The sequence below is a fragment of the Pristiophorus japonicus genome, chromosome 7, assembly GCF_044704955.1.
Source record: "Pristiophorus japonicus isolate sPriJap1 chromosome 7, sPriJap1.hap1, whole genome shotgun sequence".
Taxonomy (NCBI): Eukaryota; Metazoa; Chordata; class Chondrichthyes; family Pristiophoridae; genus Pristiophorus; species Pristiophorus japonicus.
The window spans coordinates 248,529,621-248,557,150 of NC_091983.1; the positions used below are offsets into that span (position 1 = coordinate 248,529,621).

The 27,530-nt window shown below is 44.9% G+C and overlaps 1 protein-coding gene across 3 annotated transcripts in view; it reads left to right on the forward strand.

The window, feature by feature from the left end:
• The window catches only part of lbr (lamin B receptor), an 88,481-nt gene that overhangs the window by 41,602 nt on the left and 19,349 nt on the right, over positions 1–27,530 (forward strand). For 2 of the 3 annotated variants that reach the window (XM_070885889.1, XM_070885888.1), the window contains exons 2-7: positions 8,502–8,669; positions 11,244–11,438; positions 12,099–12,191; positions 19,227–19,392; positions 19,955–20,151; positions 23,594–23,648. In XM_070885889.1, the coding sequence (XP_070741990.1) occupies positions 8,505–8,669; positions 11,244–11,438; positions 12,099–12,191; positions 19,227–19,392; positions 19,955–20,151; positions 23,594–23,648 (871 nt within the window). In that variant the 5' untranslated portion in view covers positions 8,502–8,504. The remainder of the gene's footprint in view (positions 1–8,501; positions 8,670–11,243; positions 11,439–12,098; positions 12,192–19,226; positions 19,393–19,954; positions 20,152–23,593; positions 23,649–27,530) is intronic. The other variant, XM_070885890.1, reaches the window with a different exon arrangement.

The following is a 27,530-nucleotide window of genomic DNA, read 5'->3' on the forward strand; positions in this document are numbered from 1 at the left end:
CTTGGGATGAACCTCGACAGCAATCACTGCATCTTCTTCCAGACCTGCCTTGCAATGGGGCAGTCCCAAAGGAGATGGATGACAGTCTTGTCCGCACCGCAGCCAACTCGGGGGCAGAGTGCCGAGTCTCTGGAACCCCAGCTTTGCATGAAGGATCTGACTGGTAGGGCCCTTCTCACCGCCAACCAAGCTACGTCTTGGTGCTTGTGTGAAAGTTCTGGCGATAAGACATTCTGCCAAACGAGTTCGACAGTCTGCTCGGGGAACCGTCCGACAGGATCCATCATCGCCTTCTTTTGTAGGGCATCCAGGACCTTGCCTGCCGACCACTGCTTTATGGCCTTGTGGTCAAGTGTTTTTCTTGAAAAACTTTTCCACGGAGGACAGGTGCTGAGGCATGGTCCAACTGCTCGGAGCGTTCCGCGGCAGCCTGGCCAGACCCATCCTTCGCAACACCGGGGACAGATAGAATCTCGGCACGTACTGACACTTGCCGTTTGCGTACGAAGGGTCTATGCACAACTTGATGCAGCCGAACACAAAGGTGGCCATCAGGATGAGGGCCACGTTCGGAACGTCCTTTTCCCCCCTTGTCAAGAGATTTGTACATCGTGTCTCTGCGGACACGGTCCATTTTCGATCTCCAGACGAAGTGGAAGACGGCTCGGGTGACTACCACGGCACAGGAGCGGGGCGCCACGTACATCAACAGTGAGAGCACCTCACTCCTGATGACCAGGTTCTTTCCTGCAAGGGAGAGTGAGCGCAGCTTCCACCATCCCAGTTTATGTTTCGCTTTAGCGATACGCTCCTTCCAGTTTTTGACGCACACCCCGTCCGCTCCGAACCATATTCCCAAAACCTTCAGGTAATCTGACTTCATGGTGAAGGGAATAAAGGATCGGTCGGACCAGCTTCCAAAGAACATGGCCTCGCTTTTGCTGCGACTGACCTTCACTCCCGAGGCCAGTTCAAACTGCGCAATCTGTGGACCAACTGCAGATCCAAGCAAAAGACGGTGACGTCGCCCATGTACAGGGAGGTCTTGACCTGAGCGCATCTGCTGCCTGGGATTGTCACCCCCCCCTAATGCCCGCATCCTTCTGATGGACTCGGCAAAGGGCTCGATATAACACATAAACAAGACAGAGGAGAGGGGACAGCCTTGCCTGACTTCAGACCTGATCGGAAAGATTTCAGTTTCCCACCCGTTGATTAGAACTGTGCTACTGATGTCTGTGTAGAGCAGTTGGATCCAATTGCGGATACCCTCCCCAAACCCCATCTTGGAGAGCACGTTCATCAGGTACGTGTGCGATATCCTGTCAAAGGCCTTCTCCTGATCCAAGCTGATTAAACAGGTGTCCACCCTCCTGTCTCTCACGTAGGCAATCGTACCCCTGAGTAGCGCCAGGCTATCAGAGATCTTCCTGCCGGGGACAGCGCAGGTCTGGTCCGGGTGGATCACCAGCTCCAGAGCAGACTTGACCCTGTTTGCGATGACCTTCGACAGGATCTTGTAGTCCACATTGAGCAGCGAAATGGGCCGCCAGTTTTTGATTTCCTCCCTCTCCCTCTTCTGCTTGTAGATGAGGGTGAAGATGCCTTTCCTCATTGATTCTGACATACTGCTGGCCAGAAGCATACCCCCATACACTTCCAGCCCATCCAGTCCCACAGAGCCGAATACAACTCGACCGGTAAGCTGTCGCTTCCGGGAGTTTTACTCGTCACAAGGGACCGGACGGCCTTTGTCATCTCGTCCAGAGTTAGCGGGTGGTTCAGACTCTCCCGCTCACTGTCGTCTAAGACCTCTGAGATAGACGACAGGAAAGACTGGGAGGCCGCGCGGTCTGTGGGCTTGACGTTGCACAGCCCAGCATAGAAGGATTTGCTGATCCTCAGCATGTCGGGCTGTGAAGATGTCACAGAACCATCTTCTTCCTTTAGGCTGCTGATCACAGAGCTCCCCCGTGTACCTTTTTGGAAGAAGAAACGCGAACACATCTCATCCTGCTCGACGGAGTGGACTCTGGAGCGGAAAATGATTTTGGAGGACTCTGAAGCAAAGAGCGAGGCTTGCTGGCCCTTCACCTCTTGGAGTTCCTCCACGACATCGACCCCCATCGACTCCAGCAGGAGCAGGTTTTGCATACTCTTCTGGAGTTGGGACAATTCCCTCTGTCTCCCTTTGAGGATGAAGAACCTCTTGATGTTTGCCTTGATTGTTTCCCACCAGTGCATCGGGGAATCACACAGGGGTTTTACGGTTCTCCAACCTTTGTAATCCCTCTTGAGTTCCTCAACGTTTTCCGGGGTCAACAGTTTCACGTTGAGCTTCCATATCCCCCTGCCAACTTTTTGGTCTTCCTGTGGGAGGCAGTCGGCCAGTAAGAGGCAGTGGTCAGAGAAGAACACCGGAATGACGTCGGTGGATCTGACCTTGAGCATGTGGGACACAAACAGGAAGTCTATTCTGGAACGGACGGACCCGTCTGGTCTCGACCAGGTGTATCTGCGCGGTGCTCCTTCAGCAGGGTTGCTGAAGACGTCGCACAGCTTGGCATCTTTTACCATGTCCAAGAGTTTGGATGTGGCGTCCAGTTTGCTGTTGGCTCTGCTGGATCGTCCAGCTGCATCGATGATGCAGTTGAAATCACCGCCCAGAACGACCGGTCTGGATGTTGCCAGCAGCAGTGGGAGCTGCTGGAGTAGGGCCAGCCACTCGCTTCTGAGAGGCGAGGCATACATGTTAATTAGCCTTAGAGAAACATTTTTATGCAATACATCTGCTACGAGGAGGCGGCCGCCCACCACCTCCTTTAACTTCGGTGATGGTGAAGTGGCCTCCCCGCAGCAGAATGCCCAGACTGGAGGAACGGCAATCGTTGCCTCCTGACCAGACGGACATTGCGACCACTGCCGATAACTGCTGAAGTGCGACAGGCCGCACTTCTGCAAGAATAGCAGGTCTGCCTTGACCTTGGCGAGGTACCCCAAGGTGGAAACACATCGCGTAGTTGACTTAATGCTACGCACGTTAATGGATGCAATCTTTAAACCCATTTTTAAATTGGTGATTACAATCCAAAAATTACATTTCGAACACGCAGTCCTTTGGCCCTGTGGCCTGTTCCTGTATACATAGGTTAACTTTAAACTTTTCTACTGCACCTTGGCTGAGACATGGGTTGTCCTCTGCCTTGGGGATGGTTCGACCAGGGGACGCCAGCAGTGTGGACAGGGGGGGGGGGGGGGGGGGGTCCTCCATGTTAACTGGACTGCCTTCGCTTGGTGTTGGTTGTTCCTTGTGTGCATCCCCTGTGGTGTCGTCGCTCACAGCGTTCCGGAGCTGGGGTGCATCTGTCGCTTCGTCGCTCCCAGAGATCCGGAGCAGGGGTGCATCGGTGACATGACTGCTCCCGGGGTCCCGGAGCTGGACTGCGGTGGTCGCATTGGCGTTTTGCCTCTTCTTCTGGTGATGGTAGAGGCTTTTGCCTCGCCCTTCATCATCGAATGAGCTGCAGCCACTGCTGTCCGTCGTGGACGGTAGCCGTCTTTTGCCTCTCGTTTCTGCAGGAGGCCTCTGTTCCTTTGACTTGCGGGCCGCCGCCGCCTTCTTGACAAGCTGTCAGTCCTGTTTTCCTTCTGCTTCTGCTCCCTCCTCTTCCATGGACTCGGTGTCTCGGAGGGGAGTTTCACTGCTGGGTGTTAATGTCTGGTGGCTTGCCATGGCAGACTTTCCTTCCTCCTCCGGTCAGTGTCGACTAGGGCAGTAGTTTGTTCGCACGGTGTCTTGGAGGGGAGGGAGGTGTCGGTCTCCTCTTGGGCATTGCTCTCCTCAGCTTTCTCCTCACATGTCACTATGTTCTTTTCTGCCTGTGCATAGCTGAAATTGCGCTTGGGGCAGGCCTTGTACAGATGTCCAGCCTGACCACAAAGGTTGCAGCACTTGCTCTCTTTACAGTCTTTTGTCTGGTGTCCTTCCTTCCTTGCAGTTGCGGCAAATGATTGCTTTGCAGCTTGCCACCACGTGGCCTGCTTTCCCGCAGGTTCGGCACACATTGGGTTGTCCGGCGTACACCATGTAGCCCCGACTTCCTCTGATCGCGAAGCTGGAAGGGGGATGGTGCAGGGTGGCTCAGCTGGGGTCCACTTTCAAGGTGACCTGGATCTAGCGTTTGCTGGTCCAAATCCCATGGAAATCCTTCAGGTCGATGCTGTTTCGTGCCCCATCGAAATATCTGGCGAAGAATGTCAGCACATCAATGACCGGGATGTGGGGGTTGTACATGTGCACTGTGATAGTGCTCTTCCTCTGTGACGGGAGGGTGAACAGTGGTTCCCAAGTCATCATTGACCGCAGTGGTTCACTCACCTCCTTCAATCCCTTCAGGAATTTCAGGCATTGGGTTTCTGAAGGTACATCAAAGTAACCTCTCTTCGGGATGTCCTGCAAGGCGAAGACATTCGCGACTTTCATGCCACAGGTTTCAAGCAGGATTTTCTTCACGAAGAGGTCCTGATTGATCATCGTCTGTCCCTCCACTTTCTTTACCGTCACTTGGATGGTGTTTCGGACGCCCTGGTTCGCCGCTCGGTTGCCCGCCATCCGGGTTGCAGATTCCTCCTTTCGGCTTGTGTTTTGGCCGAAGCCGTCAATCTTTCATGGTGCCAGTCTGGCACCTTGGCGGACCTCCTGGTCCTCCCATTGGTCGATCACTGTATCTTACAGTCCAAGTGTCTCTACAGTCCATAAGACTCTGCCATAAGACAAAAGCCAGTTCCATCTTTTATATCTAAATTCCTTTGAACTCTTATTTCTTTGCATTTAGCCAATCATGACTAACTGTTTTCTGAATCGTTTAACATACAGACCATTATTCCCACTGTAACAAGGTACTCAAATACTTAACATTGCTTGTTTAAGCTACAGATGTCATTAAATAGTAACAAAGGTACAATCAAATACTTAACATACAGAATTGTTTCCTCGCATAGTAACAAAGTTATACTCAAATACTTAACATACAGACATCATCAAATCATTTAGTCATGAATTTCCATTATTCTCACCGTATAAGGTACTCAAATATTGAACATCCAGACAATGACTCATTTCAATGGCTGGAAGGCACCACATTGTCTAACAGTCTCTTTTCGATCCAAACTTCCAATCTTCCTGTTTTTTAATCCAAACTTCAATCTTCCTGTTTTTTTTATCCAAACTGCAGACCGCGTGCTGAAGCAGAAATGCGGAACTGTGCTCCCACAGAGGACAGCCATAAAAGTACAGAATTTAAATATCTAGTTTTTAATTTAGAGATGGAAATACCGGTGATATCATTGATGGAATATGTAAGCTTTTGATAGTAAAGCACAGTAGTGAGTGTCAGAAATTTTCAAGGTGCCAAGTTGAGTTATTTTTCAGTCTTGTATTGGTGGACAATGTTTTTTTTTAACGAGTCCATCTAAACTATAGAAAGCACCTAGCAATATAAAAAGTTTAGATTCTTGTCCTTGCACATTTAGATTGTGTCTGAAGACAATATTTAGCAAAATTATAAGAATGAAACACTGGTTCCAGGTCTTTGACTCTTAGCAGATGTGGGAGCAATTGGAGATGATGGGAATACCACACAATAACAGTATTGGAATGTTACAACATAATGGCTTCATTATTTTTTCCTAAAATGCTAAAATAAGTCATTTGCATGAATAATTATTTTCTTACACCTGAGAAACACAATTAGTCAGTTTTCCAGAAGGTCTGGGACAAATAGCTATAGAGTTGGAAATTTCAGATCATTTTTTCCCTCCCTGGAGTTCTGGTATATGGCCAAATGGAAGACTAATGTGAAGCTTTACGTTCAGTACATCTCATTTTGATTCAATGCAGGAATATTGAAGGTGTTAAAAGCACACAGAATTTGCCATTGAGATTTGCTTTTTATACCCAGATTTTTCTTATGAAGGACAACTTTCTAATTTGTTCAATATATTTGTATTTTTGCTATGTTGTTCCATGATTCACATCTCATTTGTAAATATCATAATCTGTTTGTCTGAGTTTACTATCTACCATTTTTGAGTATGAGCTCAAGTTTATGGAGGATGGGAGGCCAGCCAGGTGAGCGTTGCAATATTTGAGTTTGGAGGTGATTAAAAAATATGGATGAAAGTTTTAGCAGCAGAGATGGGCTCCATGTTCCATAAACTTGAGCTCATCCAAACTCTGCTGCCCATCTGCTGACTCTCACCAAGACCCATTCATCCATCTACATTTGTTCTGGTTCCCAAATGCTTCGAATTTAAAATTCTCATCTCGTGTTCAAATCTCTTCATGACCTTGTCCCACCATATACTGTAACCTCCTCCAGCCCGACAACCCTCCATGAACTCTGTGCTCCTCCAACCCCCCCACTCCCATCGCTGCACCATTGATGGCCGTGCCATCAGCTGTCTGGGCTCTAAACACACTAATTCCCTCCCAGACCTCTGCCTTTCCACCTTTCTCTCCTTTAAGATCCTGCTCAAAACATACCTCTTTGGCCAAGCTGTTAGTCACCACTCCTAAAATTTCCGTTACACAATTGGCGCTTAACAATTTCATGTCGCCTTCATGAAAAAGACACTATCAATTTTTAAATCTGACATTTGTGAGTGGGAAGCAGAGCAAATGATTTCATGTAGTGTTCCGAGCCGCCTCTAATTAGCCTGCATAGTTCGATATGTCAAAAGCAAAATACTGCGGATGCTGGAATCTGGAATAAAAACAAAAAATACTGGAAATCTCAGCGGGTCAGGCAGCATCTGTGGAGAAAGAGAGTTAACATTTTGGGTTGATGACCCCTCCCCAGTCCCATGTATTAGTGTTTAATTCACTGCCACTTCTCTGCTAGGAATGCCCATCTTGAAGAAGTTCTGCTCTTCCCTCAGACGGGATTTCCGTTTGTCTCTTTTACCTTGTTCATCAGCTTTGCTTTCTGTTTCCCTTCTCGTGTTTGATCAAGTACCAGCCAAGAGTTCTAAGGGTCGTCGACCCGAAACGTTAACTCTGCTTTCTCTCCACAGATGCTGCCTGACCCGCTGAGATTTCCAGCATAGTTTGATATGTAATGCACTGTGTGTTGCCTGATGGAGCTGTGCTTGGTTCTGAGAATTGTAGTAATAGAAACACGATGGGCCTGAAATTGAGGTCGGAGGCTTCCTTTGTATGAACGCCTCCGACCCGAAAAAAAAATCTACGAATGTACCTGGTCTTGGAGGAACGTAAGATCCCGGTCAGAGACCTAGATTCAATGTGCAGCATACAGAAAGATGACTTCCCTATATGTACGAAATTGCTGGAGTCATGTGGATCTGGACCACCAATCACTAGGCAGTACAGGGTATTCTCATTGATAATAATGGGAACTCCGTTTTTACGAGTTCCCATTACTATTAATGAGAATAACCCCCTAAAACAAGAGACACAACCTAATAAAAAAACACCTCACATATTTAAAATTAATCGAAATTAAAGTTAATTAAATATTTTATAAAAAATAACATGTTTTGGAATTTTTTTTAATGTGTTTTACTAGGGTTTAAAATAAACCTTAATGGACAGGGTTTTTAACAAAAATGTATGATTTAAATTTAATTTTTATATGTTCTAAAATGCTGGTAAAAGTAAGCTATATGCCTGCTTTTACCAAGCGTAAAAGTTTGAAGGACATTTGCTGGGCATGAGTTGGGCAAATAGCCCAATCTCGGCCGTGCGAATGTCCTTCTCCCGGGGATGCGGAGGATCTGTCAAGAGAAATCTTGGCCGATCGAAAAGCCGATTTGCGGCGCCCCGAAAACCAGCTTTTGCGAGACCTCGTCGGGTCCGTGCGCACTCCATACGGACCTAATAAAGGCCGGAATTTTAGGCCCATTGGTAGTAATAGAAACATGATGAAATGAGCCATTGTCAAGGTTGCCATTAATTCAGTTGTTTAGTTTTATGATGTACGGAAATGCAAGTGAGCAATGGTCTCACCTGAAATGGACTTGCACTGCATTTTGAATTTGTTCCTTTCCACTCTGACACTGTGTTTGAGGTCAAGTTTGCTGTGTAATTGAGTAGTAGGATAGATTCACACTCTTGGCTCTCCACGTGATTTCTTGATCTGAGCTGTGATATAAAGCAAATGTAGGTAGGCAGGGAAAAGTCCGAGCTGTAACACTTTCGCCTAATGCTTTTTTACTGGAACAAATCTGCATTGAGAATTTGCATTTGCTACGTAAACGTGTATGTGTAGTAATGCATACATCAACTTTTATATTAAAATACCTTTGACTTGTTCTCCTTTGTTCAATACATAATTTCTGTGACCTGTATTCCTCTGGAAATTGTACTCCAGATAATGAAGGAAGTAAAGAGTGACACAATCAGTAGCCAAACAGCTTTGATTTTCATGTGTTCACATTGTCTGACTACCACAAATGGACTAAAATATCTGTTTCCTGTACAGAGAATGCCAGCCAAAAATTTCTCAGATGGTGAAATGGTAATGGGCCGTTGGCCAGGCAGCCACCTGTACTATGAGGTACAAGTGACGGGTTACAACAAGAGCACCCAGCTGTATGCAGTCAAGTACAAGGATGGCACTGAACTGAACCTGAAAGAAAGTGATGTCAAGGTGAGGTTGCTGACTGAAGAATTTTTAGATTTAAAATAATGATACATTAAACATTTACTCTGGACAATTGTTCTTTCATTTCAGATTCTCCCTCTCCTCCTTGTTCTGTAAATATTAAGTACTTTGAATAATGCACTAGATTGTGTTTCACCATGTGAAGCGTATCTGACTGACAATGCAGTTCATCACTGACGCATAATACATTTACCTACTGTGGAAAGTAGTCCTCCATTGACTTTTATTTTCTTCTCCCTCCTTTTACACTGGCTTGGGTCTTCTGCGCTGCCTACCATTTGAGATCTTAGATTGGGAATGTGCTGAAGCAGGCCCACAGTACTGTGGCCAGACAATCTGAAGGCACATGGTATTGATTATTAAATCTGCTTCGATGGAGAAAGCAAAATTCTCCCTGAAAGAACTTGTAAGAACTGGAAAAAATCTTTTGGTCCAACAAATCCATCCCCTTTTTGATAACCCTACCTAGCAGCCTTCTCACCACATCCATCAATCCCATCTCTATCCAGAATACCATGATTGACACTTGAAGTTATTTATGCAATTCACTTTAATGGTCTTATCTGATATCTTGCACCTTCAGGTTAATTGTGGCCTTCCCTTCCTGAATCCATGCTTACGATCCATATCCGAGTTACACTCTTCCAAATATTTCCCCCAACACACATCCTCTAAATTGTTTCCAATATATTCTATACAACCAATTCACTTGCTGGTTTATAATTTGGATACATTTATTTGTACTGTAAAAATGGCTGCCCTTTGTCTCTGGTTCCCTTGGAGGATAAGCCACACCCTGACGTTACTCTGGAATGTGTAACTGGAACCGCCCAGCCCAAGTTCTCACTGACTTCACAAATTGTAACTCTATTCACTTTGACTTCCAGAAGCCACAGAGGATAGATCTCCCCAGAAGTCCCCAAGTGCCAGCCGAAGTCCCTTGTCCCAACGCAGTGATGTCCCTGCCCCCAGCCAAAGTCTCCTGCCGCCCCCCCCCCCCTCCCAGTGCAAGTGCTGCCTCCCCAGCCAAAGTGCCGTACCCTAGCGCAAGAGCTGCCTCCCTCAGCCGAAGTGCCTTACCCTAGCACAAGTGCTGCCTCCCCCAGCTAAAGTCCCTTGCCCCCCCCCCAGCGCAAGTGCTGCCTTCCCCAGCTGAAGTCTCACACCCCAGCATATGCTGTCCACATCCCCCCCCGCCCCCCAGCCGAAGTGCCTTATCCCAACGCAAATGCTGCATCCCCCAGCCGAAGTGTTTTACTCCAGCGCAAGTGCATCCCTCCCCTAATCGAAGTCCCTTACCCCAGCATGTGCTGCCTCCCCCAGCCGAAGTGACTTACTCCAGTGCAAGTGCTGCATCCCCCAGTCAAAGGTCAAAGCCCCTCCTTACACTAGCCCAAGTGCATGACCCCCCCCCCCCCCCCCGCCGTAGATGGGGCATTGTGTACGGATTGTTAACAGGTTAATTAGGTATGAAGTGAATAGTGACAGTGTAGTGACTTCTGGATTTCATCCACTCCAACGATGTCCCTTGTAGGGGGTTGTAAGAACATGATCCGTCTTTCCCGAGTTCCCCCTCGCCCCTCTGTTCTCCCCAGCACCCGTGTTTCTCATCGGATTCCGATATCCCGCACAAGCCTAAGCCTTGACCATGTCAAATTGTTCAATTGTGAGAGGCATCACAGCCACAGCTGATTCTGTACTTGCTCAATATCCAAACATATAATGCTGATCATAAATTAATCTAAAACTATAACGCTGAGCGTAAATTAGTCTAAAACTTTGAAGATAATAAATCATTTGAGAATTAACAGCATTTTCTTTAACTGTAGAATGTGCCCACATAAGGGCAATCAGATGCAAATAAAAAAAAATAGAAGAGACCGTCTTTGTTGAGATAGGGTGAACATAAGCAGATTTCCAAAGGGAAGGAACGATTAATTTGGCGTAAGAGGGGTTTGAGTGCTGCGCAGGACCAACGTAAGTTAAAGAGGCACCTTTCTTGAGGGCAATGGGAGGTAATACCATCAGCACTGGAGGTTGTTTTAAAATTCATGGAGCAAAAGATCTGACAAACCTGGAGGAGAGATACAGTAGTTTGTGTCACTGTTTCATGGGATGGTGTAAAACTGAGTTATGCAATTACCCCATCCTCCAAGGGAGAGTTCTTCAGCTAATTAAATTTTTTTAAAGCCTGTTAAAAAAAAAGTGATGAGTTTCTTGATGGTGCGAAGGAGCAATGTGCGTGCCATCGATTACAAACCGTCAGCTGCTCAGTCACTTTCTAGTCATGGAAATATTTGTGTTTGTGGAGAGGGAAGGGAAGAAAACACCTGCATTAAACCATACCCACATGATTTCATATCTAATTGAAGCAGCATCATCTCTCGAAGTTTTGTAGTGCCTGTAATATTTTGAGTAAAATGTGGATAATATAAATATGGATTCAGAGAAATAATTGGTAAAACAAAGCTAATTTTTCAAGTTGATAGTAAATGGTCAATGCGAGAAAATTACATGTTAAGTAACCAATAACATTTTCTTTTTTCTCTTTATCTTTAGCCCTTAAATTATTTTAGAACAAAGAAAACCCCATCAAGATCATCTTCTCGACAGCGGAGTCGATCTCGATCCCATTCCCCTGCTAGGACACAGACCCCCAAGCGTTCAACCTCCCGTGGCAGGGAAACTAAGAAACGTGTGCAGAAGGAAGAAGTGCAAAAGGAAGAGTTGCCTGCAGTGAAACCTGTCCATTGGGTATGTGAAACTGCTTCTATTGTGACCTGGACGGACATGGGACTATGCTGTCTGCCCACGTGCCTTTCTACGAATCAAACTCGACCTTAACCTTAATGAACTTTAATGTGGGGAGAAAATGGGAATGGAGGAGAGGCAGTCGGATGGTTTCTGTCCATATACCGCCACCTTATTTGCTGCTGTTGAGATTAGTGCCTTTTAATAATTAGCGTAACTGCTAATCCGTGCGCTGGCCGGAGGTGCACTGACTTTTTTTTAGCAGCAATGTTAAAAAGTAGTTGCTCTTAAGCATCACGTCAGCCCAAGTGGCTCTGGCAGATGCCCACCTTTCCTTTTGCTGGGAAGCGGTGCGCATATGCATACTAAGAAGGGGAAAGGCAGAAAAAGAACAATGTTTGCTCAAGCATTTATTTCACTTGTAGAAATCTCCATAAGATAAATAGAGCCTTGGTAGACGTGTACAGGTTAGAGTTTTAGATCTGTGCTTAGTACTGCAGGTGTGTTGGACTACATTACAGTTGGGTCTGAGTAGGATTAGCTGCTTTGTGCAGTTGTGATACAGCGATCAGAGACCTATCAAAGCAAATTCTTTAATTCTGAGAAATACTGTGGCGTTTAAGTTCTGAGTCTTATTGATGCCTTTTGAATGGGAACGTCCAGGAGAACATCACTAACAGCAAAACTACCTATGTGTCGGACAACAAAGAGGAGAAGGAGGAGAACAACACCAAGAATATCTACAGAGTCGTTGAGGTAGGGGAATCCCTTATGCAGTGTATGGAACAATTCAACTGTTGACTTCACTTCAGTGATGGGAATTATTGCTGACTTTTTACTGGGATCCACTAATGACTTTTTCTACTTTACATAGAAAATAGGAGCAGTAGTAGGCCATTCGGCCCTTCGAGTCTGCACCGCCATTCAATATGATCATGGCTGATCCTCTATCTCAACACCATGTTCCTGCTTTTTCCCTATACCCCTTGATGCATTTTGTTTCTAGAAATCTATCTCTCTCCCTCTTAAATATATTCAATGACTTAGCCTCCACAGCCTTCTGTGGTAGAGAATTCCACGGGTTCACCACCCTCTGAGTAAAAAAAAATTCTCCTCATCTCGGTCCTAAATTTCCTACCTCGTATTCTGAGACTGTGACCCCTTGTTCTAGACTTGCCAGCCAGGGGAAATATCCTTCACGCATCCATTCTATCCAACCCAGTTAGAATTTTAAACGTTTCATTGAGATCCCCTCTCATTCTTCTAAACGCTAGTGAATACAGGCCCAGTCGACCCAATCTCTCATTCAACAGTCCTGCCATCCCAGGAATCAGTTTGGTGAACCTTCTGTGCACTCCCTCTATGGCAAGTATATCCTTTCTTAGGTAAGGAGACCAAAACTGCACACAATACTCCAGGTGCGGTCCCACCAAGGCCCTGTATAACTGTAGTAAGACATCCTTGCTCCTGTACTCAAATCCTCTTGCAATGAAGGCCATTCTCAGTTTTCTTTTACTGTTATTTTCTTGGCTTTTTTTACTTTTTAGTGTTTCCTTTTGTCTTATGGTTTTCTAATCACACTCCTTCATGCTACTCACTACATTTTTGATCTCCTGTCCCTTTCAAACTATCCTTTCTCTTCAGCATTTGAAGTTTTCGTTCCTTTCCTTTTTTTTGGAGAATTTCTCCACGTTCTTCACTGCAGCCCTTTACCGTGTGTAGAACACAGCTTTACAGTGAGCAGCGTGGAGGCCCCGACCTGCGAGAAACCATCAGCCGCAGGTCGGGGCCATAAAAGGAGCGGAGATGCGATGGCCCGGGAGCAGCGTGGAGGCATGCCACTTCAAGGAGCAGCATGAGCTGGTGCAGGAGAGTGACGACTAGGAGAAGGGCGACTGGATTGGACGTCAACAAAATCAAGGTCGCTGATTAGAGCGTGGGCAGGTACAGCAGGAGAGGCAGCAAGCAGCAGAGGAGTGGCGAGGTCGGGCCGAAGGAGTGGCGAGAGATCGTGGAGCGACGTGATCGGGAGAGGCGGGGGCCCAGGGGCAGCACGGGCCAGCCCACACTGTGATATGTGTGCGCACTAGGTCTGTGCAACAGGGCTGGTCTCCAATCGTCTTAGTTAATCCTTGCCACTGGAACAAGATCTAGCTCTGTCAAGCCTGTGTGGTGGCTGGTGTGCAACGGCCACCGCACGTTTAAAAAAAATCCACGCAAAGGCATCTTCCACCCTTCAATATGTAGTTCGGGACCTGGAATGTCAGGTCCTTCATTGAAACACCTGTGAACTCATCCCTTTCTCATGTGGAGGCAAGTCATCCTCAATACGAGGGACTGCCTAAGAAGACGACGATAATGAGTTACTGCTAGTACTTGTCTGGATTACCTCAAACATTCTGTGGCCCTCGAAACTATTGATCTGTGCTGAGAGAAAGGGGTATTTGCGTGTCAGTGTATCTTCCCATATGATTAGTGAAATAAGATCATGTAATTGCCTATGCTGGAATTTTCTTAAGTTGTTTGTCAACTGTGATTGGCTACTTTAGCCGAGCTGCCATTTTTTTTTGCATATATAGAGCAGCTGAAGCACTGAGGTGTGACTTTTTCTCATCCCTCTTTTCATTTATGACCTCTCTGTCCAGGAGAGCCACCTGCTGTGGCAGCCCCTCCCAAGTCTGTAGTTGGCTTTGTGGCCTCCCCTGGATGGAGTCTGCATTGTGTTTAACCAACTTAGAATCATACAATGGTAATAGCACAGAAGGAAGCTATTCAGCCCGTCGACCCTTTCCTCGTAGCCCTGCAAAAAATGTTCCTTCAGGTACTTATCCAATTCCCTTTTGAAAGCCATGATTGAGTCTGCCTCCACCACCGTTTCAGGCAGTGCATTCCAGATCCAAACCACTCGCTGCATATAAAAGGTTTTCCTTGAGTCGCCTTTGGTTCTTTTGCCAATCACCTTAAATCTGTCCTCTTGTTCTCAACCCTTCCGCCAACGGGAACAGTTTAGAGCATAAGAAATAGGTGCAGGGGTAGGCCATTTGGTCCTTTGAGCCTGCTCCGCCATTCAATAAGTTCATAGCTGATCTTCTACTGCAACTCCACTTGCTTGCACAATTCCCATATCCCTTGATTCCCTTAATATCCGAAAACCTATCGCTCTCTGCCTTAAATATACTCAACGACTGAGTTCCCACAGCCCTCTGGGGTAGAGAATTCCTCTGAGTGAAGAACTTTCTCCTCATCTCAGTCCTAAATGGTCGACCCCTTATTCTGAGACTGTGACCCCTGGTTCTAGACTCCCCAGCCAGGGGAAACATCCTCCTTGCATCTATCCTGTAAGAATTTTGTATGTTTCGATGAGATCACCTCTCATTCGTCTAAACTCTAGAGATTATAGGCCTAGTCTACTCATTCTCTCCTCATAGGACAATCCCCCCACTCCAGGAATTAGTCTGGTGAACCTTTGTTGCACTCCCTCTATAGCAAGTATATCCTTCCTTGGGGAAGGAGACCAAACCTGCACACACTATTCCAGGTGTGGTCTCACCAGGTCCCTATATAATTGCAGTAAGATGTCTTTACTCTTGTACTCAAATCCCCTTGTAATAAAGGTTTCTCACTATCTACGGGAAAATGCTGGGATCCAATGTTAAGGAAGTGGTATCAGAGCACTTAGGAAATTATAACATGATTAGGCAGAGTCAACATGGTTTTATGAAAGGAAAATCATATTTTACAAATTTGGTGGATAAGCGGGAACCAGTGGATGTAGTATATTTGGATTTCCAAAAGGCATTTGATAAGGTGCCACATAAAAGATTATTACACAGATAAGGGTCCATGGGATTGGAGGTAATATATTATCATGGTTAGAGGATTGGTTAATGGACAGAAAACAGAGAGTAGGGATAAACAGGTCTTTTTCAGGTTGGCAGGCTGTAACTAGTGGGGTGCCGCAAGGATCAGTGCTGGGGCCTCAGCTATTTACGATCTATATTAATGATCTAGATGAAGGGACTGAGTGTAATGTATCCAAGTTTGCTGACGATACAAAGCTAGGTGGGACAGTAAGCTGTGAGGAGAACACAAAGCACCTGCAAAGATATATAGATAGACTAAGTGAGTGGGCAGTAAGGTGGCGGATGGAGTAATGTAGGGAAATGTGAGGTTATTCACTTTAGTCGGAAGAATTAGAAAAACAGAATATTTTTTTAAATGGTGGGAAACTTTTAAATGTTGGTATTCGGAGAGATTTGGGTGTCCTTGTGCAAGAAACACAGGAAGCTAGCATGCAGGTACAGAAAGCAATAAGGAAGGTAAATGGCACGTTGGCCTTTATTGTAAGGGGTTTGGGGTATAAGAGTAGGGAAGTCCTGCTACAATTGTATAGGGCCTTGGTGAGATAACACCTGGAGTATTGTGCACAGTTTTGGTCTCCTTATCTAAGGAAGGATATACTTGCCTTGGAGGCAGTGCTACAGAGGTTCACTAGATTGATTCCTGTGTTGAGAGGGCTATCTTATGATGAGAGATTGTGTAGAATGGGCCTATACACTCTGGAGTTTAGAAGAGCAGGAAGTGGGACTAACTGGATTGCTCGTAAACATTCACTCCCTTCACCACCGGCTGCAGTGTGTACAATCTACAAAGATGCACTGCAGCAACTCGCCACGGTGTCTTCAACAGCACCTCCCAAAACCCACGACCTCTACCACCTAGAAGGACAAGGGTAGCAACGCATGGGAACACCATCACCTCCAAGTTGCACACCATCCTGACTTGGAAATATATCACCGTTCCTTCATCGTTGCTGGGTTAAAATCCTGGAACTTCCTCCCTAACAGCACTGAGAGTCCACAAGGACTGCAGTGGTTCATGAAGGCGGATCACCACCACCTTCTCAAGGGCAATTAGGGGTGGACAACAAATGCTGGCCTTGCCAGCGACATCCACATCCCGAACGAATTAAAAAAAAACTCCTCTCTGCCTTCTCTGCTCCAAGGAGAACAACCCCAGCTTCTCCAGTCTATCCACGTAACTGAAGTCCCTCATCCCTGGAACCAATCTTGGAAATCTTTTCAGCACCTTCTCTAAAGCCTTCACATCCTTCCTAAAGTGCGGTGCCTAGAATTGGACACAATACTCCAGTTGGGGCCGAACCAGTGTTTTATAAAAGTTCATTATAATTTACTCGCTTTTGTACTCTACTTATAAAGCCCAGGATCCCATATATTTTTTTAACTGCTTTCTCAACCTGCCCTACCACCATTAACAATTTGTGCACATACCCCAGGTCTCTCTGTTCATGCACCCCCTTTAGGATTGTACCCTTTAGTTTATAGTGCCTCTCCTCGTTCTTCATACCAAAATGTATCATTTCGATTTCATCTGCCACATGTTTGCCCATTTCACCAGTCTGTCTATGTCTTAAAGTTTATCACTATCCTCGTCACTGTTCATTATACTTCCAAGTTTTGTGTCATCTGCAAATTTTGAAATTGTACCCTGTATACCCAAATCCAAGTCATTAACATATTATCAAGAAAAGCAGTAGACCCAGTACCGGCCCCTGAGGAACACCACTGTATACCTCCTCCAGTCCGAAAAACAACCGTTCACCACTACTCTGTTTCCTGTTACTTAGCCAATTTCGTATCATGCTGCCATGTCCCTTTTATTCCATAAACTTCAACTTTGCTAGCAAGCCTATTATGTGGCACTAAATTTGAGTCTTTTGATGAGGTAACAGAGAAGGTGGATGAGGGCAATGCAGTTGATGTTGTGTATATGGACTCACAAAAGGCATTTGATAAAGTACCACATATTAGTAGGCTTGTTAGCAAAATTGAAAACCATGGGATAAGAGGGCCAGGAGCAGCAGAGATTGGCTAAGGGATAGAAGACAGTTGTGATGAATGGCTGTTTTTTGGCTGGGGGGAGGTATACACAAATGGCTCAGTACTAGGACCACTGCTGTTTTTCATATACATTAATGACTTGGATTTGGGAGTACGAGGCACAATTTCAAAATTTGCAGATGACACAAACCTTGGAAGTGTAGTAGACAGTGAGGGCGATAGTAATAGACTTCAAGAGACATAGACAGGCTCGTGGAATGGACAGACCCATGGCAGATGAAATTCAATGCAGAAAAGTGAGCTGATGCATTTTGGTGGGAAGAATGAGGAGAGACAATGCATGTTAAATGGTAGAATTTTAAAGGGGGTGCAAGAAGAGAGACCTTGGGGTATTTGTGCACCAATCTTTCAAGGTGGCAGGACAGGTTAGAAACACAGTTAATAAAACTTCTGGGATCCTGGGCGTTATAAGTAGAGGCATAAAGTACAAAAGCCAGGAAATTAAGCTACACCTATATAAAGACTAGTTTGGCCCCAGCTGGAGTAATGTGAGCACCACACTTTAGGAAGGACCTGAAGGCTTTGGAGCGGGTAAAGAAAAGCTTTACTACAATGCTTCCAGGGATGAGGGATCATAGTTACGTGGATAGACTGGAGAAGCTTGGCTTCTTAGAGCAGAGACGGCGAAGCGATTTGATAAGAGATGTTCAAAATTTAGAGTAAATAAGGAGAAACAGTTTCCAGTGGCTGAAGGGTCGATAATGAGAGGGCACAAATTTAAGGTGATTGCCAAAAGAACCAGAGGCGACAGGAGGAAAAACGTGGTGAGGATTTGGAACGCGTTGCCTGAGCGGGTGGTGGATACAGATTCAATAGTAGCCTTCAAAAGGAAATTGGATAAATATGTAAAGGAGGAAAAATTGTAAGGAAATGGGGGAAAAAGCAGGGAAGTGGGACTTAACTGGATTGTTCTTTGAAAGAGTCAGCCCCCACTCGATGGGCCAAATGGCCTCCTGTGCTGTACTATTCGATGATTCTATGATGTCTCAAATGGAGGTCACCTTTGAGTGGTTGGCTGCCGTGCTGCCTTTGTATTTAGGTTTAGTGTCTTCCCACTAAATTGTGGCCTTACTTCTAAATCATCTTCGTTGCAGAGATTGGACAAAAGCATTCCTTTGGTTTAGGTGTTTCCAACCAACCAGATCATAGCTGGTTTTAGTCAGCCATTTTAGTTATGCGACTCACTTTAAGTGGAAGCAAGTCTTCCTCGATTTCAAGGGACTGCCTATGATGATGATGATTCTTTGATGCACGAATGTAGGTCTGGATTAGTTTTTTCAATTGATACTCAAAAGGCTTTTTCTTTAAATATGTGTTTCCTTATAGCCAAGGAGGTGTGGATGATTTTATCCCACTCCACGGCCATTCTTTGTTGGTCATCAGGAGATTCCCAACTCGTGTTCTTTTCCATCCTTTCCTCGTGGCAGATGCCTGGATTTTGTTGATGGCTCACCCATACAGCACAGCCAAAACTGACAACTTGGCAGAATGTGGGAATTGTATCCAAATGTGTGATGCCACCAGTTTGCACAAATGGTCTACATTTAGTTCTCTCTCTTGTCTCTTCCGCTGTGCTGGCAGGGGTTATACTTGAACAACCTTTATTTCTCAACTGAGAATTTACTCGGTCCGGCAGTTGAGGTTGTGGATTCTGAGTGGGTTGCACAGTTAATCTCAGTAATGCTTACTGTTGGCATTATAGTTTCAAGGTACCGTGAAAATTGTACGTACGTTATCTGGTGGTGGTTTTTGTTTGGAGGATGGGGAGGTTATGGAGTATGACTCTTCTCTAGCCATTAGTGGGTTGTCTATTTCAGCTGTAACATTTCCCCTATTCTTTCCGCATTCTTCTATCCCTTTTAATCTGCAGCACAAGACACGCAGAGAAATTGTAACAGACCAGTTGGGTCTCCCTTACAATCTACGAGCCAGGAAGGAAGAAGGAAAACATATAGAACTGGAAAGAAAAGATGCCTGTCTGCGCGTTAAAAAACAATCGTTGCAGACTCCAGAGCGAGAGTTCGGAGGGCGAGTTGGTAAGACCTGAGGATATTTCTGAGACCTCAAACTTCTCCTCAAAACCCCTTAAATGGGGGTCTTCTTTAACTAGTTTTCTTTAGCTGGATAGACAAGTGAGTGAAATTTATGCACTCCAGAGATTGTGAAATTAATTTTAAGACGGTGTGATCATCCAACAAGCTTATTGCAGTAGAAATGGGTGAAGTTGCATTGCAGTTGTGGTGGTGCTAAAGAGGTTTGGGAGCTAGTTGGGCTTCCTGTCATGGCTCACACAAGTGTTGAATGAGCTTGGAGACCCTGGAGCTCCCTTTCCTTTTCTTGCTTTCTAGCAAAAGAAGCCAATGGAATGCAGAGCCATATCAGCCTCTATACAGTAAGTGAAACGGCCCTGTTAAAGTAGAACGACAGATGGTGTATAATCATTTTCTTTTTCTCTGGGGGAAAATGTTTATTAGACAAACTTTTACTGACAGGAAAGTTAGTGAGTATCCCTACATTACAGTGACTTAGAGAGTGAAAGATGTACTTTTGCCAATTTCCACTTTGATGTCTGCTAACCAATGTTTCTTTTTCTTGTAGGTGCCTTCTTCATGATATTCTTGTTGCCTGTGACTCTCATTCTCTTGCTGTTGATGTGTGCAGAAGATAATGCCAGCATTCTGAGTTTTCCACCCCCGATTCCAGCTCTTCAGACATTGTGGAGTAGTACTGCTCTGGGAATCTTTGTCCTGTGGTTCCTCTTTCAGGCTCTGCTCTACCTGCTGCCCATTGGAAAGGTAATTCAGGTTATAGCTTGGCAGTTTATGTCTTGGTATTGCGAGCAGATAGAGCACCATTCTGGAGTGCCAACAAAATGCTGCACACGTTTGCCACTCTTCCCTGTTTTTTAAACCAAGTATTGTTCAGTAACCTGTTGATTTACAGTGGATGCATCTACAGACTTTTCAGCCGACAGATGTGCTTTTAGATGGTGGGAGAGATTGACCATATCGGTGTTTCACTTCTTCTGCATGAGTCCTGTCAACTCCTCAGGAGCCGCCTACCCCTAACAGCTTGGCCAAAAGCTCACCGTGTTTGGGTCACTCACTCTGAGTGACCTTGGGACTCGAGCTATGATTTCTGCAGGAGCTTATTTTGTTTAAATCTCCCTGAGAGACCAGCTGGAGGAGTGGGCTTTGCTACAAAATACACGCTAACATTTAAATGAAGCATCATTTGGTGACCACCAGTAATTCCTCTTTGTCTTGTGTACTCAAAGATACTCTTCAAACCCAAGCCAAATATGAAAGGATAATAGCTATAATTGAAATATAGTTTGAAATATTTGAAACTACAGTGGAATCTCCACTATAGCATCTACCATCCAAGTTACCTGCCAGAGGACAACGTTGTTTTTTCTATTCGTTCATGGGATGTGGGCACTGCTAGCAAGGCTGGCATTTATTGCATATCCCTAATTGCCCTCGCGAAGGTGGTAATGAGCCGGCACCCTGAACCGCAGAGGGCAGTTAAGAGTCAACCACATTGCTGTGGGTCTAGAGTCACATATAGGCCCAGACCAGGTAAGGATGGCAGATTTCCTTCCCTAAAGAACATTAGTGAACCAGGTGGGTTTTTACGACAATCCGGTAATTTCATGGTCACCATTACTGATGCTAGTTTTTTATTCCAGATTTATTTAATTAACAGAATTTAAATTCCCCAGCTGCTGTGGTGGGATTTGAGCTCGTGTCTCTGGATCATTAGTCCAGGCTTCTGGATTGCTAGTTCAGTAACATAACCACTATGCTATCGTACTCGCAGTGCACAACTTCTTTTGGGTTTTATATTTCACCTTTTCTTGGTGAATAAAACTACATCATTTGTATTTTGTTATTTCTGTTGTACTTGTCGTCATTCCTTGCCGAGGGTATTGCTGCATCATATAAGGCCAATATTTGGGGGCCCTCAATTACTTAACAATCTCCATTGTTTCACCAGAGAGGCTCCATCCATTATGGAAGATAATAGATATGGCACAATATGATAGACCTAAGAGTTTTTATAAGTTCACAGGATGGGGGCAGCGCTGGCAAGCGTGCATTTATTGCCCATCTCTAGTTGTCCCGAGAAGGTGGTGGTGTGCTGCAGTATTTGTGCTTATGGTGAGGGTGCTGCAACAACCGTGTTATATAGCAACGATGAAGAGACAGTGATACTTGTTTAAGTCAGGATGGTTTGTGACCTCGGTGGGGAGGGAGGGAGGGAGGGGGCTGGGTGGTTGGGGGCAGAGGAAGAGAGACAATGTGATGATGGTATTCCTGTGATATTACTGCTCTTGTCCTTCTCAGTGGTAGCAGGTCTGGGTGGTGCTTTCAAGGTAAGCTTGATAACTTCTGCAGTGTACTCAGCAGTAGTACTACTGCAGCCACAGTGTGCTGGGGTGGAGGTATTATTTAAGTGACTGAAATGTTGATTTCTGGATTCTTTTACCTCAACCTGGTTCAGCAAAATTACTGAAACGAATACCGTTTGTGCTTTAAACAAAGCAAGCTTTTATTTAAAAAGCAAATCCCGATCGGGGACTTTATCAGACAGCAGGAATGCAAGTCTGTTCGAACGCACCCACTTCCTACGGACAAAGTGACGTTACATTGTAAAGGGACGATGGTTATACATTTTCGGCAAAAGATAACAAGATAGGGCCAGAGTGACATCCTAGTTCAGCCTATCCTCTTAGATCCCTCTTTCCCTTTGTCCACTCATAAGCCGACCTAAGTATGGTCTGATTTTAAACAAAGACCTTCTGTTAATGTTTCAGGTTAATAACATGATTTAATAAGACCTTGAGGTTTTTCTGCAAGCTGTGGGTTTTGTTTCAATATGTGTTAGTTTTGTAACATTTTGCAGTCTCGAGTCTGAGATGTCATGGCTATTCCTCCATGAATTCTTTCTTAGCTTATACTGTCCCTATACAATTCCCACGTTCTCAACTTCAATGTCTCTACATTTTTAAACATTCACAGAACCATGTCTGTTCATAAGGCTGTAATGTATTTGCACGTTTTAGAGGAAACCTCTTATGAATTTTCTTTTTTGAAAAAAGTTTCCTTTTCCAAATGATCTGTGTGATTAGAGATGCTCTCAGGATAGCTTGGCCACTGTGGTTGGTCAAGTAGAGGTGTGCTTTAGCAGCATTGACTGACAATTTCCCTGGAGAGATGCCACATTTTGTGGCCAGGTTTAAGACTTGGTGCAAAATATAACCAGTGAAGGGAGGCGAGTTTGTAAGTGTGTCAATTGTATAATTTGACCTCGCAGTCTTGCTTACACAACTCTCTAATACTTCGAGGTTTGGAAAAAGTACAACCCAGCCTAGATCCATTGCCACTGAGAACAGTAAATATTGATTCCCACACTGTGGTCCAGGGAAGCTGGAGAGGTTTATTCCTGACTTGTGTCACTCCAGTCCCTGATGCACATACTGCGGCAACACGTGGATCTTTACAGAGTTTTGTGCAGGAGGCTTATTTAGAGGACTGCATGGCATACGCTTAGTATCTCAAGGATCAAGGTTCAAATCCAGCCCAGACTAATAGAATAAATATCTGCAGATATCCCACATTTAAAGGAGCTTGGGGCAGCCTCCTCCTAATTCCGAGTGACATCAATCCACAGTACAAAACTGCCCACAGGTCTGAATTTAATTGGAAATCTTATTTAGGCCATAGGGATAGTTGTGGGAAAGGGAAATAGGACAAGACCCAGGACTACTTCTGTATCTAGGTAAGGGTATATTATTGGACAGCACAGAGGAAGCTTTATACTTGATCTAATCTGTACCTGACTTGGGAGTGATTGCTGGTGGGGGTGTCAAAAATGGAAGAGCATGCGGTTTCCTAGACCTGATGTCCCTGACTTTGTTTAAAAAAAGAATTAATAACACATTTTTAAAAGGTATAAAATTGGACAACTACCTCAACTGGTTAAGAGCTCTGTGGTTGCAGAAGCCAGATTCTTGTGGTTTCAACAGTGAATTATGTCTAGTTAGTGTTGTGGTCAATCACCCACTGACATCTGATTCAGAAAAGTCAGCTGTTTTTAAGGGGGCTTTTGTTATGGCTGCATGTCCATTTTCTAACGCTCCTCTGTTTCCCCTCCCTTTCGTTTGCTCCAATTTCAGTGACGGTCCTTGATGAGCCACTTGATATCTCTAATAATTATTTCTGTTACACACAGGTTGTTGAAGGAGTACCACTTGCAAATGGAAAGACACTTAAATATAGGATCAACGGTATGTATATAAAAGGGTTAATAAAGATATTAGGAATAGGAAAGTGCCATGTCCCATTTCTGCAACTCATGCCCACCTACTATATCCTATATCCCTCTGTTTCTCAACCTCCTTTATAATGTCTGATTCAAAGACAACCTATTTCACAAGTTTTTATTTCCTAACCAGTTTCTTCCTCTCGATGAATGAATTTTCAGAGCAATGCTTAATTCAGAATGTAATATGATTGAACTGGAAATTGTAATATTTGGTACCACTATCCTGGAGATATTTCAGTACATTTTAATTGACAATTTTTTATGGAAGTTCTAAAATTTGGGGGCATAAGCAAAGAGTAAAACTTGAAGCATAAAGGGGGGACTGGAATAAATGTTTCTATGTAAAAGATTACTGGAATATGGATTAATTACCATAAATGGCTGTTGAAGCTGGCTCAATTTATTTGAAGAACATTTGAAGAAAGATATTAAGGATGATGGGAAAAGAGCAGGGAATATGAAATTAGATTAGAATGGTCAGATATGAAGCTAGCATAGGCACGATGGACCAAACGGCCTTTTATGCTGAGACATCTTTGACTATGAAACTGATCTCGAGAGATTTCACAGCTATTAGTCAGAGGACTGATGATATCTTGGTATAGAAGCTGTGTTGAACTTTGTTTGTGATGGTGCAAACTCCATTTGTTTGGACAAAAGTTTATTTTTTCATCCATTTTTTTCTTCCTGTTCCACCCATCTCTCCTCAACGTGGTGTCTTCTGCTGTGGTACAGTTCCACAGCTGCAAGTACCCCTCCTTCAATCCTCAGGTATAAGCCTAGACCCTGTGTTTGAGCAGTCAATAAATATTTGATCCTCGGAGCTCAACTTATCCTTATCTGATGTCTGTGTGCACTCTTGGTAGAAATCAGTAGTGGTATATTTGGATTTTCAGAAGGCTTTCGACAAGGTCCCACATAAGAGATTAATGTGCAAAGTTAAAGCACATGGGATTGGGGGTAGTGTGCTGACGTGGATTGAGAACTGGTTGTCAGACAGGAAGCAAAGAGTAGGAGTAAACGGGTACTTTTCAGAATGGCAGGCAGTGACTAGTGGGGTGCCGCAAGGTTCTGTGCTGGGGCCCCAGCTGTTTACATTGTACATTAATGATTTAGACGAGGGGATTAAATGCAGTATCTCCAAATTTGCGGATGACACTAAGTTGGGTGGCAGTGTGAGCTGCGAGGAGGATGCTATGAGGCTGCAGAGTGACTTGGATAGGTTAGGTGAGTGGGCAAATGCATGGCAGATGAAGTATAATGTGGATAAATGTGAGGTTATCCACTTTGGTGGTAAAAACAGAGAGACAGACTATTATCTGAATGGTGACAGATTAGGAAAAGGGAAGGTGCAACGAGACCTGGGTGTCATGGTACATCAGTCATTCAAGGTTAGCATGCAGGTACAGCAGGCGGTTAAGAAAGCAAATGGCATGTTGGCCTTCATAGCGAGGGGATTTGAATACAGGGGCAGTGAGGTGTTGATACAGTTGTACAGGGCCTTGGTGAGGCCACACCTGGAGTATTGTGTACAGTTTTGGTCTCCTAACTTGAGGAAGGACATTCTTGCTATTGAGGGAGTGCAGCGAAGATTCACCAGACTGATTCCCGGGATGGTGGGACTGACCTATCAAGAAAGACTGGATCAACTGGGCTTGTATTCACTGGAGTTCAGAAGAATGAGAGGGGACCTCATAGAAACGTTTAAAATTCTGACGGGTTTAGACAGGTTAGATGCAGGAAGAATGTTCCCAATGTTGGGGAAGTCCAGAACCAGGGGTCACAGTCTGAGGATAAGGGGTAAGCCATTTAGGACCGAGATGAGGAGAAACTTCTTCACCCAGAGAGTGGTGAACCTGTGGAATTCTCTACCACAGAAAGTAGTTGAGGCCAATTCACTAAATATATTCAAAAGGGAGTTAGATGAAGTCCTTACTACTCGGGGGATCAAGGGTTATGGCGAGAAAGCAGGAATGGGGTACTGAAGTTTCATGTTCAGCCATGAACTCATTGAATGGCGGTGCAGGCTAGAAGGGTTGAATGGCCTGCTCCTGCACCTATTTTCTATGTTTCTATGTTTTCTATGAATCCTAGCTGTTAATCCCAGCCCTTGGCCCCAGTGGGGTGCATTATGCTGTGTGCATTCTCAAGCTCAGTGTTTTTCAAAGCCATACACCAGTTTTCTTCTTGTAATTTCAATGCTTTTGCATTTTGACTATCTTGTGCTTTCCAAGGTTCTTTATTCCAGTTCTGTTTTCTCGATCAAGGGGTCACTGATTAGCAGAGTTTACGATTAACCAGATCAACTACAAAAGAGATGGCAGTCATCTGACTCTGACTACCACCCTGCTTCTTTCTAGAATCTTGAAATGCTCTGCATAGTTTGTAACTTTTACAACAACTTGTATTTATATAGCGCCTTTAACATAGTGAAACGTCCCGAGGCGCTTCACAGGAGGATTATGTGACAAAGAATTTGGATAAGGAGAAATTGGGGCAGGTGACTTAAAGCTTGGTCAAAGAGGTAGGTTTTAAGGAGCATCTTGAAGGAGGTAGAGGGGTTTAGACAGGGAATTCCAGAGCTTAGGGCCTAGGCAACAAGGCACGGCCACCAATGGTTGAGTGATTATAATCAGGGATGCTCAAGAGGGTAGAATTAGAGGAGCGCAGACATCTCTTTGGGGTGGGGGAGGGGCTGGAGGAGATTAAAGATGAAATGGCAGCGCATTTGGAAAGCAGTGACAGGATTGGTCCAAGTCAGCATGGATTTAGTAAAGGGAAATCCTGCTTGACAAATCTTCTAGAATTTTTTGAGGATGTAACTAGTAAAATGGACAAGAGAGAACCAGTGGATGTGGTGTATTTGGACTTTCAAAAGGCTTTTGACAAGGTCCCACACAAGAGATTGGTGTGCAAAATTACAGCACATGATATTGGGGGTAATGTACTGACGTGGATAGAGAACTGGTTGGCAGACAGGAAGCAGAGAGTCGGGATAAACGGGTCCTTTTCAGAATGGCAGGCAGTGACCAGTGGGGTGCCACAGGGCTCAGTGCTGGGACCCCAGCTATTTACAATACACATTAATGATTTGGATGAGGGAATTGAGTGTAATATCTCCAAGTTTGCAGATGACACTAAGCTGGGATGCGGTGTGGGCTGTGAGGGGGACGCCAAAAGGTTGCAGGGTGACTTGGACAGGTTAGGTGAGTGGGCAAACATGTGGCAGATGCAGTATAATGTGGATAAATGTGAGGTTATCCACTTTGGTGACAAAAACACGAAGGTAGAATATTATCTGAATGGCGGCAGATTAGGAAAAGGGGAGGTGCAACGAGACCTGGATGTCATGGTACATCAGTCATTGAAAGTTGGCATGCAGGTACAGCAGGCGGTGAAGAAGGCAAATGGTATGTTGGCCTTCATAGCTAGGGGATTTGAGTATAGGAGCAGGGAGGTTTACTGCAGTTGTACAGGGCCTTGGTGATGCCACACCTGGAATATTGTGTTCAGTTTTGGGTGGTCTAATCTGAGGAAGGACGTTTTTGCTATTGAGGGAGTGCAGCGAAGGTTCACCAGACTGATTCCCGGGTTGGCAGGACTGACATATGAGGAGAGACTGGATCGACTGGATCTGTATTCACTGGAGTTTAGAAGGATGAGAGGGGATCTCATAGAAACATATAAAATTCTGACGGGACTGGACAGGTTAGATGCAGGAAGAATGTTCCTGATGTTGGGGAAGTCCAGAACCAGGGGACATAGTCTAAGGATAAGGGGTAAGCCATTTAGGACCAAGATGAGGAGAAACTTCTTCACTCTGAGTTGTTAACCTGTGGAATTC